The sequence below is a fragment of the Stegostoma tigrinum genome, chromosome 29 (assembly GCF_030684315.1).
Source record: "Stegostoma tigrinum isolate sSteTig4 chromosome 29, sSteTig4.hap1, whole genome shotgun sequence".
NCBI classification, from domain to species: Eukaryota; Metazoa; Chordata; class Chondrichthyes; order Orectolobiformes; family Stegostomatidae; genus Stegostoma; species Stegostoma tigrinum.
The window spans coordinates 470,469-482,500 of NC_081382.1; the positions used below are offsets into that span (position 1 = coordinate 470,469).

Below are 12,032 nucleotides of genomic sequence, written 5' to 3' on the forward strand. Positions count from 1 at the left end.
CTTATCCACAGTCTGTGTCACCTTAAATAACCCAATTAAATGTGTTAGACATGACCTACCCTTGACAGAGCCATGTTGAATATCTAGTATCAACTTACTTTTCCTCTCAGTGTATTTTTACCTAATCTCATATATGGTCTCCCCATCAGTATGTCGACTATTGACATAAAGCTGACAGTCCTGCAGTTTCTTGGGATATCAGTTGCCCTTTTCTCAAACAGAGGTGTCACATTTCAATCCTCCAGTCCCCCAGGACTAATTCTCTGTTCACAGAGGTTTGGAAAATTTCTATCAACGGCTCAGCAATTTGCATCCTTCTCTCATCAATCTAAGGCGTTTCCCATTCAAGCCTAGGGGACTTCCTACCTGGAGTGCTGCCAGCCTCTTTAGCACCTCATCTTCATCTAATGTTTCTCATTTGCTAAAACTCACATTTTCAACTAGGCCATTGTCACCATTTTCTATTTTGTTAAAGTTAAAGACAAAAGCATTCATTTAGTACTTTCTGCCATTTCCTTTGCTTCTGTGAGCAGATCACCCTGTTGTTTCTAATTGGCACTACTCAATCCCTCACTAATCTTTCACTGCTAATATGTTTGAAGAACATTTTACTATTTGTTTTAGTGCAGCCTGCCATCTGTGCTTCATGCTTCCTCACAGCCTTCCTTATCCCAGCCTTAGCCTCTCTCCTGCTTTTGAGACATTCTTCCTATTGCTATTATTATTCTGGCATGCATTGTAAACTTCTATATTTTCTCATCACTATCTTTTGTAAGTCATGTTACTCCAGTATTAGATACTCCATATTTGTTTCTTATGGGTATGTGCCCAGCTTATAGCCTGTTCATCTCTCTTTTGACAGTCACCCATTTATCACGCACTGTTTTATTCACCAAAATGCATTTCAATCAACCTGCTCCAGTTCAACTTTCAGACATCTAGGCATTTAGACTTTTCTAGACAAGTCGAAGATCTAAATCATTGGCTGATTTTTATCCTTTTCCAACTTAATATTGTATACCATATTATATTTTGACCACTAGTCCTCAAATGCTCCCCAACTCTGATATTCTCCACTTGGCCTACCTCATTTCTTTAAAACAGGTTCAATACAGCCTCCTCCCTGAAGGGCTGGAAATGTACTTTTCCAGGAATATTTCCTCTGCACAGTTCAGGAATTTTTCCCCTCTGATGCCCCACATTCTTTTTTTTTTCCCTGTCTACTGAAGGGTATTCAAAATCACCAACTATCACACATGTCCCCCAGATTTTCATAATCTGCCTACAAATGCTCTCTTTTACTTAATTTCCACAATTTGGAGTTCTTTAATAATTACTCAACAAGGTCAACACTTGCCTCCTGTTTTGCATGTCCAAATATTTAGATTCTAATTTGGGAACTGCATACCATTCAAAGACAATGATATTATCTTTGAGCAAGACTGCTACACATTCTTAATAAAAACCAAAAGAACTGCGGATGCTGTAAATCAGGAACAAAAACAAAGTTGCTGGAAAAGCTCAGCAGGTCTGACAGCATCTGTGGAGGAGAAGATACAGTTAACATTTCAGGTGCAGTGACCTTTCCTCAGAAGGGTCCTCAGTTCTGAGGAAGGGTCACCGGACCTGAAACGTTAACTCTGTTTTCTCCTCCACAGATGCTGCCAGACCTGCTGATCTTTTCCAGCAAGTTTGTTTTCATTCCTGCCACACATTCTACATTTTTTACGCACCCTATTTTTACTAAAAGTCTTATAATCTGGGGTGTTAAGAAACCAGTTCTGTTCTGTCAGTGCTAGTGTTATGACGGCTCATTAACATTCATCATTGCAATTAATATTTCTTCTCAATTATTGTCATTCATTTCAGAGCATGGACAGTTTCAAAATCAGAAAAGCTGAATTGCAAGATGGGTCCCTGTTTCTGTACCTCGATCCGGTGAGCACTGAGTTTTTTTTCTCTTTGTTCATTCACAGGATGAGGGCATCGCTGGCTAGGCTGGCATTTCTTGCCCAGAGACCAGTTGTGAGTCAGCTACATTGCTGTGGATCTGGAGTTACATGTAGGCCAGACCAGGTAAAGATGTTAGTTTCCTTCCCAAAAGGACATCGTGAACCAGATGGGTTTTGCCTGACAATCAGCAACGGATTCACGATCATCATTAGACTCTCAATTCCAGATATTTATTGAATTCAAATTTCACCATCTGCTGTGCCAGAATTCAAACTCAAGTCCCTAGACCATTACCTGGGACTCTGGATTAACAATCAGTGATAATGCCACTGGACCACTGTCTCCCCTGAGTGAGAGCATGAAAGGGACAGGGGGTAGGAGGGCAGGAGTGGAAGAGGTGAGAGGCACAGCTAGAGGAAAGGGGGACTGAGTAGGAGGGATGGACAGGGCAAATCAGTGACAGAGAGAAGCACAGAGACAAGTTGCAGAAACAAATAAATTAACCAAGTGCTGGTTTAGGGAGAAAGTTAGGGAGAGAGAAAGAGAGGGGGGAAGGGGGAGAAGCAGGATTAAACAGCAGAGGAGAAAGAGGGAGAGGATTGTAGAGGGGGGCAAGTGGAGTGAGTCAAGGAACGCAAAGCAAAATTAGACAGGATGAGAAAAAGCGAGATAGAGTGAGAGGGAGGTGGGGGAAGAGAGGAGAAGCAGAATCAGACAGTAAAAGAGAAAGAGAGGATAGGGATAAGAGGGAGCTATAGGGAGGGGGAGGGTAGAAGGAGTTTTTTGAGAGACAGAGAGCAAGGGAGAGGGACAGTGAAACAGTAATGAGAGGAATGAGTGCAACTGAGAGACAGGCAGAAAGTCTGAGATCCTAATGCTGTGATTTCTGTCTGCAGCATTTGGTGAGTGGTCTGACTCCCTTTCTCTCTCTAGATCGAAGTGAACCGTCTGCTACAATTTTCCATTGACACTATCCATCAGTTCAACGTGGAGAATCTGCAGCCTGCCATTGTGAAAGTTTACGATTATTACCACGGTGGTAAGTCCATTTGTACAGCAGTCCTCAATCCTCTTATGTTTCCACGTCCAATCTCCTGACGAGAATCTATTACTGCAGCACTAAAAATATACAATATCCAACACCAGCCTCTAACTTCTCAGGCGGAGTTCCAAACTTGCATAACATTCTGAGGGAAACAAATTCTCAACTCTTATCCTGAACAAGTGACCCCTAGTTTTAAAGCAGCGGTCCTGAGTCCTAGACTCACCAACATATGGAAATACCTTTTCCACTGTCACCTTTTCAAGACCATCCAGGTTCTTAGACACTTCAATATAATCAGCCGTGACATTTCTAAACTCCATGAAAACAAAATCAATCTCTCCAGCCTTTCCTCAAGCAGTAAGCAAGTGTTGTATCAAAGGACATTAGTGAGACTACTTCGGGATTACTGTGTATAGTTTGATCCCTTACTTCAGTTGGCATGCATTTGTATTGCAGGTAGTTTAGAACAGATTCATTAGATCAGTTTCAGAGATGAAGAATTTGTCTTAGAAATAGAGTTTGAGCAGACTCAGGTATGTAAAAGGATGGGAGGAGATCTAATGGAAGCACATAAAATGACACAGTCAATGTAGAGAGGTTGTGTCCCTTTGTGGGGAATCTAAGATGAGGAATCACATCAGAGTAAGGTGTGGCAGATTTAAATTGGATATAAAAGAGAATTACTTCTCTCAAAGACACAGGGATCTGTGGAAATACCCAAGAATGCAGTGAATGCAGGACATTGAGCAACATTAAGGAGGAGATAGATTATTAATTAGTAACAGGCTGAAGAAAGCGGGCAGGAAAGTGATGTTTATACCGAGATGAGATCAGCCATGATAATATTAAATGATTGGGCTGAATGGTCTACTCCTGCCCCTAGTTACTAGGTTCACATAACACAACTTGCACATTTTAAATATCAATCCAGTAAACCCGCGTTGAGCCACCTCTAGGGCATTTAAATCATTTCTTAGACAAGGATACCTCAACTATGCACAGTATTTGAGATGTTGAATAGAATTTCTTCCCCTATTCTGTACCCTGCCCCAAGCCAGGTATACCCACCCATATGCCCTAAGTGAATAAACAACCAGACAACAAACTGCACATTTTAAGCAAATGACCATGGGTGGAAGCCAAAGAAAACCAGTTCTTAATAAGGATAAGGGGAATTATGGTCAGTTAGGGGTGATCATCTGGGGGTTTGACCAATTTTCACCCATGGGGCTTGACACAGTCAGTCAGGTGCTTGGTTCTACCACAGTGTAGGGATCTGTATTGGGCCACAGGACTCCTGGGGAATTACATGTAGGTGCGGCTGGGAGGGAAGGTGAGGCAGGAGGGTGGGGTTGTGGAGGCTTCAGTCTTGAGGATGGGCCACCCTTTCCCTGCATTGAGAAAATAGGAGGAACTGCATGTGATAGATGTGGATGGGAGAACAATTAATGCTGATGGAGGAGCAGGGTTACAGTGAGGTGGCCTCAAGGAGTAGGAAATGTGAAGAACAGGAACAGCATTTCTTTTACTTGTTTATTTGGGTGGCATGGTGGCTCAGTGGTTAGCACTGCAGCCTCACAGCACCAGGGACCCAGGTTCAATTCGAGCCTCGGGAAACTGTCTGTGTGGAGTTTGCACATTCTCCCCCTGTCTGCGTGGGTTTCCTCCCATTTCCTCCCACAGTCCAAAGATGTGCAGGCTAGGTGAATTGGCCATGCTAAATTGCCCATAATATTCAGGGGTGTATGGGTAATGGGGGATGGGTCTCGGTGGGATGCTTCAAGGGGCGGTGTGGACTTTGTTGGGCCGTAAGGCCTGTTTCCACACTGTAGGGAATCTAATCCAGAAAAAAGTCATGATGGACAGTGGATTGACTCCTTAGAACTTTCTTAACAACAGAAAAAAGCTGATTTCAACTATTCTGAAATACCCCAGGTATCTGACAAAGCTTCCGTATTGATCTAGCCTTGCCCAGCATCTCTCTATACTTCAGCTAGTCTGCATTCATGTCACATAGATGACTTTATTTAAGTTTAATGTGCTAGTCTTAGACCCAGTCTTCTACCTGTCAAACTTGCGACATTGAACATTATGATGCTCACTGCTACCTTGAGATGCCTTCACTCTGGGGTCATGAATTAGTCCTGTTAGATTACACATTACCAAATCTCTGGTCAGTTCCACAATGTGCAGTTCTAAGGAACAGTCTTGAAAGCGTTCCATGAAGTTTTCACTGAGGTCATTGCTGCCAATATGATTTACAGCTGGATTTCGTGCTGCTAACCACTGAGCCACCGTGCCACCCCAAATTTGGCAACCTGGAACCAACCCACTTGTAAAGAAATTAATAGGACATCAAGGGAATAACAATGTGGGCATTAGAAAATCAAAGAGAGGGAACTGCCATCTGCAAAATAAACCAGATTCTCACACAAAATTTTGAAGCTGTTAAAAACAAAAAGAACCATCAAAGGTGCCATAGCATTTCCAGCTTAGAGTCCTGACCGACGAAATTACAGAGGAAACATCTCTGACAGCAGAATCAGCAGAAGAAAGGCATTTGTGGTGTGAGATCAACAGAAGGCATAGTGTTCCAGTCTGGACTGTCTGCTTGTTACCAGGAATTCAATCATCTGCTCAGGGCTGAACAGGAATTTGGGTGGTAAGGGGAAGATCCTATTGTGGTGATCCATGTCGTGACGACATGAAGAGGATATGAAGGGACGGTACGGTGGCTCAATGGTTTACACTGCTGTCTCACAGCGCCAGGGACGCAGGTTTGCAACAACAGAAAACACACAAGATTTCCATACTTACAAGGATCACCTTTTCTTTTAAAGGTGATTAGACCCTAACTACGGCAAGCAGTTATAATCAGCATTTAATACTACTAATTTATACATGGACCCTGTTACAAACTCCCTGTTGCACAGACAGATATAAAGACAGACAGACAGCGAAATTTCAGTTACTGGCAGAGGAAAACTGGGAATGCAATCAACAGTTCCTATTCACAGTCATATAGGTGGTCCTTATGATTCTCATACTAGTTAATACTCTGTTTCTCAGTCATCCTTCTCCAGATTCTTTCACTGGCTTGCAAGGGGCACAGGGTGACTGGTTCCCTTATAAATGGCCTCTGATTTATTCATCAAAATTTACAACTTACAGTGACAATTGTAGAAAAGGGAACCAGTTTATATTGAGATTTAAAGTGAGTTCTGACTGCAGAAAGTAGAGGAACAGATCTTGAACTGGTGGATTAAATCCCTTCTCTGGATATTGTCACCAGGCCCAAGTTGTTTAGTATCTGGGAACCAATCATACAGCCATTGGCAGGCAAAAAGTATCTGTTATTCGTTATTGATCACTAATTGACAGACCAATTAATTTCTTGTTGTCACCAAGAGCTTAATCCCTCGAGTGCTGCTTGGCTCCATTTTGTCTGAAAATACTTCACTGCTTTTTGAATCAGTTTAACAATGCCTGCCAGAAACATTAGGTTTGCTAAGCAGGCAGCAATCCATTACAACGTGCTTAAAAGCACAAAACTAAAAGGCACAGTCTTTACACAGCTCTTCTGATTGCCCTCTCCTGCTGCTATCCATTACATTCCTTGTAGCTTTGCCCATTTGAAGAGTTGATGAGTATCATGGTGCATATGCCCATGCAGTTTGAAGCTACAAACTTTTAACCAAACCAGCAACAGAACATCAAACCTATGAGGAATTGTGAAGACTGAGATGTATGCCTGGGGTATTTTTCCTGGGATGTTTTAATTCCAGGATGCTTATTCCAAGATATTCACTGGTATTTTATCAAGGTAATTATTCCCATCTGTTCAAGATTCTACTGTTTTTCCTGTTTCTATCCTGGTATATATTATTGCATTTCAGTTCTCCTGTTTCTATCCCAGTGTTTATTCCCCGAATATGGATAATGATGGGATAGTGTAGGGGGAGGGGCTTAGATTAGTTCACAGGTCGGCGCAACATCAAGGGCCGAAGGGCCTGTTCTGCGCTGTATTGTTCTAACCGGTTCCCGGTTGAAGAAGTACGCGTGGAGGCGAAGGCGGCGGAAAAACTGTTCTCTGTCCAATCGCGACTGGTATTCATTGATGTGTGGTTGTAGGGGGACAAAGGTGAGCCCCTCACTAAGGACTGACCGTTCGTCGTCAGTTAGTGGGAGGTCCCGGGGTATGGTGAAGATGCGGCAGGGCTCAGTGTGGCTGTCTCCTCTGGGGTTGCTGGCTGTGGAGGTTGTGGGCGGAGCGATGAGGTCATCGGCCGTGGGCGGGGTTCCGTCGGAGGTTGGAGGATCGGGGTGGGCGGCAGCAGCTGCGGTGAGGGTGGTGTGTGAGGTGTTGTACCTGGAAGTGGAGGCGGTGACTGCAGCAGCAGTTCCGGAAGTGGTGTGGCCGGCGGAGGCGGATGTGACGTCATCGGTGGGGTCTCCGGCCATGTCCTCATGGTCAATGGCGGCGGGTGCATGGAGTGGGAGGCGCAGGAATCCTCTTGTGGGTGGCAGGGGCCCGTGAGTTGGTTGTACTTACGTTTTTGGTGTCCAGTAAAGCTGAGTGAAACTGGGTGTTCAGTCTGTGGATCCTGCGGAGGATAAAAAACAGCAGGGGTCCTTTGCAGGGCTGGGAGAGGGAGGCTCTGAGCTGGGGCAGGTTGGATTGCAGTGTGTGGAGGTGCCGGCGCATGGCTGCGAGTGTCTGTTTCAGGACTCGCAGGGAGAAACGCTTCTGAAGGGTCTGAATATTCTGGGTGTAGAGGTGTTCACGGTTGGGGCCAAATTGGGAAGGCTGAAATGTGGACTGTAGTTGGGGATGATCTGGTTCCGTAGGCAGGTGCTGAGGAAGGTGATGTGGCTGTGGTACCTGGTTTGCTTCAGGACATGGTCGAGCAGTTTCAAGGCCGAAGAGATTACAAGAGAGTTGCAATGAGAGAGAGATTCCCTGAGGTTGGTCCGGAGGGAGGAGGGTAACTTCTTCAGCTTAGACATCCCTGGAAGAGGCTTCGCATTGAGGTTAAAATTGTATCAGTGATTCGCATTGAGGTTAAAATTCCGCATGCAGATGGCCTCAAGGCCCACCGCTTCTTCCTGTCCCGCAGGCCCGACCAGACCCCTCCACCGACACCCTCATCCGCATAGCCGAACTCGTCCTCACCCTCAACAACTTCTCTTTTGAATCCTTCCACTTCCTACAGACTAAAGGGGTGGCCATGGGCACCCGCATGGGCCCCAGCTATGCCTGCCTCTTTGTAGGTTACGTGGAACAGTCCCTCTTCCGTAACTACACAGGCGCCAAATCCCACCTCTTCCTCCGGTACATTGATGACTGTATCGGCGCCACCTCTTGCTCCCCAGAGGAGCTCGAACAGTTCATCCACTTCACCAACACCTTCCACCCCAACCTTCAGTTCACCTGGGCCATCTCCAGCACATCCCTCACCTTCCTGGACCTCTCAGTCTCCATCTCAGGCAACCAGCTTGTAACTGATGTCCATTTCAAGCCCACCGACTCCCAGAGCTACCTAAAACACACCTCCTCCCACCCACCCTCCTGCAAAAATTGCATCCCCTATTCCCAATTCCTCCGCCTCCGCCGCATCTGCTCCCACGATAAGACATTCCACTCCCGCACATCCCAGATGTCCAAGTTCTTCAAGGACCGCAACTTTCCCCCCACAGTGATCGAGAACGCCCTTGACCGCGTCTCCCGCATTTCCCGCAACACTGTACCCGGTGTGGCTTCCTCTACATTGGGGAAACCAAGCGGAGGCTTGGGGACTGCTTTGCAGAACACCTCTGCTCAGTTCGCAATAAACAACTGCACCTCCCAGTCACAAACCATTTCCACTCCCCCTCCCATTCTTTAGATGACATGTCCATCATGGGCCTCCTGCACTGCCACAAAGATGCCACCCGAAGGTTGCAGGAACAGCAACTCATATTCCGCCTGGGAACCCTGCAGCCTAATGGTATCAATGTGGACTTCACCAGTTTCAAAATCTCCCCTTCCCCCACCGCATCCCGAAACCAGCCCAGTTCGTCCCCTCCCCCGACTGCACCACACAGCCAGCCCAGCTCTTCCCCTCCACCCACTGCATCCCAATACCAGTCCAACCTGTCTCTGCCTCCCTAACCTGTTCTTCCTCTCACTCATCCCTTCCTCCCACCCCAAGCCGCACCCCCATCTACTTACTAACCTCATCCCACCTCCTTGTCCTGTCCGTCTTCCCTGGACTGACCTATCCCCTCCCTACCTCCCCACCTATACTCTCTCAACCTATCTTCTTTTCTCTCCATCTTCGGTCCACCTCCCCCTCTCTCCCTATTTATTCCAGAACCCTCACCCCATCCCCCTCTCTGATGAAGGGTCGAGGCCCGAAACGTCAGCTTTTGTGCTCCTGAGATGCTGCTTGGCCTGCTGTGTTCATCTAGCCTCACATTTTATTATCTAGGATGGAATATTTGGGTTGGTTTTGGGTAGCGGGAGCAGGAGGGGAGATTTTGAAGTTTGTGAAGTCCACATTGATACTACTGAGCTGCGGGGTTCCCAAGCGGAATATGAGGTGCTGCTCCTGCAATCTTCAGGTGGCACTGCAGGAGACCCAGGATGGACAATAATCTGAGGATTGGGAGGGAGAGTTGAAACGGTTTGCAACTGGTAGGTGCAGTTCTTTTGTGCATCGGTGACTTGCAAAGGTCCCCAATCCTCCGCTTGGTTTCCCCGATTTAGAGGGGGCCACAATGGGAACAGCGAATACAGTATATCACATTAGCAGATGTGCAGGTGAACATCTGCTTGATGTGGAATTTCTTCCTGGGGCCTGGGATGGGGGTGAGGGGGGAGGTATCGAGACAGGTGAAGCACTTCCTGCAGTTGCAGGGAAAAGTGCTGCGTGTACGGGGTGCTGGAGGGGAGTGTGGAGCATATAAGGGAGTCACCTAAGGGTGGGGAGGGTAAAAATGTCTTTGGTGGTGGGGTCAGAGTGCAGATGGCAGAAGTGTCGGCGATGATGCATTGAATCCGAAGATTGGTGCTATGGTACGTGAGGGCGAGGAGGACTCTGTTTTGGTTGTTATTATGGGGAGCAGGTGTGAGGGGTGAGTTGTGGGAAATGCGGGTGACCCGGTCAAGGGTGTTTTCGACCACTGCCGGGGGCGGTTGGGGGTGGGGGGTGCATGGAGTTGCGGTCCTTGAAAACTAAAACTTCTCTTTCAAATCCTCCCACTTCCTACAAAGCGGGTGGCCAGGGTATCCGCATGGGCCCAAGCTATGCCTGCCTCTTTGTAGGTGACATGGAACGATCCCTCTTCCATACCTACACTGGCCCTAAACCCCACCTCTTCCTCCGTGACAGTGATGACTGTATCGGCGCCACTAATGTGGTCTGCTGCAACCGCTGTTCCCATTGTGGCCTCCTCAACATCAGGGAAACCAAGCGGAGGCTTGGGGACCGCTTTGCACATCACCTATGCTCACTTCACACTAAGCAACTCCCCCTCGCAGTCCTCAGATGACATGTCCATGCTGGGCCTCCTGCAGTGCCACAATGATGCCACCCGAAGGTTGCAGGAAGGGCACCTCATATTCTGCTTGGGAACCCTGCAGCCCAATGCTATCAATGTGGACTTCACAAGCTTCAAAATCACCCCTCCCCACAACTGCATCCCAAAACCAGCCCAGCTCATCCCCGCCTCCCGAACCTGTCTTTTCTCCCTCCTATCCCCTCCTCCCACATCAAGCCCCACCACCATCTCCTATCCTCTTGATCTTTGGCCTTGATCTTTGAGTCCTCATTTTCTACAGATTTAGTACCAGAGGACTGGAGGGCTGCAAATGTTGTGCCCTTGTTCAAGAAGGGCAGTAGAGATGACCCAGGTGATTATAGACCGATGAGCCTTACGTCTGTTGTTGGAAAAGTTTTGCAAAGGATGAGAAGAGATAGGATTTATAAACATCAAGCAAGCACCAATTTGATTGGAGATCGTCAACATGGGTTCGTCAAGGGCAGGTCGTGTCTCACAAACCTCATTTGAGTTTTCAGAAGGTGACCAAGCATGTGGACGAGGGAAGGGCCGTTGACGTGGTGTACGTGGACTTCAGTAAAGCCTTTGATAAGGTTCCACGTGGTCGGCTATTGGAGCACATATGGACGCATGGGATTGAGGGACATTTAGCAGTTTGGATGAGAAAGTGGCTTTCTGTAAGAAGGCAACTAGTTGTGGTTGATGGAAAATGTTCAGCCTGGAGTCAATTCGCTAGTGGTGTGCACAAGGATCTGTTTTGGGACCACTGCTGTTTGTCATTTTTATAAATGATTTGGATGCAGGCACAGGTGGATGGATTACTCAGTTTGCAGGTGACACTAAAGTTGGCGGAGTGGTGGGCAGTGTGGAAGAATGTCGCAGGTTGCAGGGAGACTTGGATAAACTGCAGAATTGGGCTGAAAGGTGGCAAATGGAGTTCAATGCGGATAAATGTGAGGTGATTCACTTTGGGAAGAATAATAGGAAGGCAGAATACTGGGTCAATGGAAAGATTCTTGGCAGTGCGGATGTGCAGAGGGATCTTGGTGTCCATGGACAGAGATCCCTGAAAGTTGCCACCCAGGTTGATGGTGCTGTTAAGAGGGCTTACAGTGCGTTAGGTTTCATTGGTAGAGGGAATGAGTTCTGGAGCCGAGATGTCATACTGCAACTGTACAAAATGCTAGTGCGGTCTCATTTTGGAATATTGCGTGCAGTTCTGGTCGCCCCATTACAGGAAGGATGTGGAAGCATTGGAAAAGGTGCAGAGGAGATTTACCAGGATGTTGCCTGGTCTGGAGGAAAGGTCTTATGAAGAAAGGCTGAGGGGCTTGGTCAGTTCTCATTGGAGAGAAGAAGGCTAAGAGGGGATCTAATAGACACATACAAGATGATCAGAGGATTAGATAGGGTGGACAGTGAGTCTTTTTCCGAGGATGATGACATCAGCTGGTGCGAGGGGGCATAGCTACAAATCGAGGGGTGATAGTTT

The 12,032-nt window shown here is 46.9% G+C and overlaps 1 protein-coding gene across 1 annotated transcript in view; it reads left to right on the plus strand.

Moving 5' to 3' along the window:
* LOC125448494 (alpha-2-macroglobulin-like) overlaps positions 1-12,032 on the plus strand; it is a 170,493-nt gene that overhangs the window by 93,582 nt on the left and 64,879 nt on the right. Inside the window, exons 30-31 of the mRNA XM_059638137.1 lie at positions 1,870-1,938; positions 2,887-2,992. Of these exons, the coding sequence (XP_059494120.1) occupies positions 1,870-1,938; positions 2,887-2,992 (175 nt within the window). The remainder of the gene's footprint in view (positions 1-1,869; positions 1,939-2,886; positions 2,993-12,032) is intronic.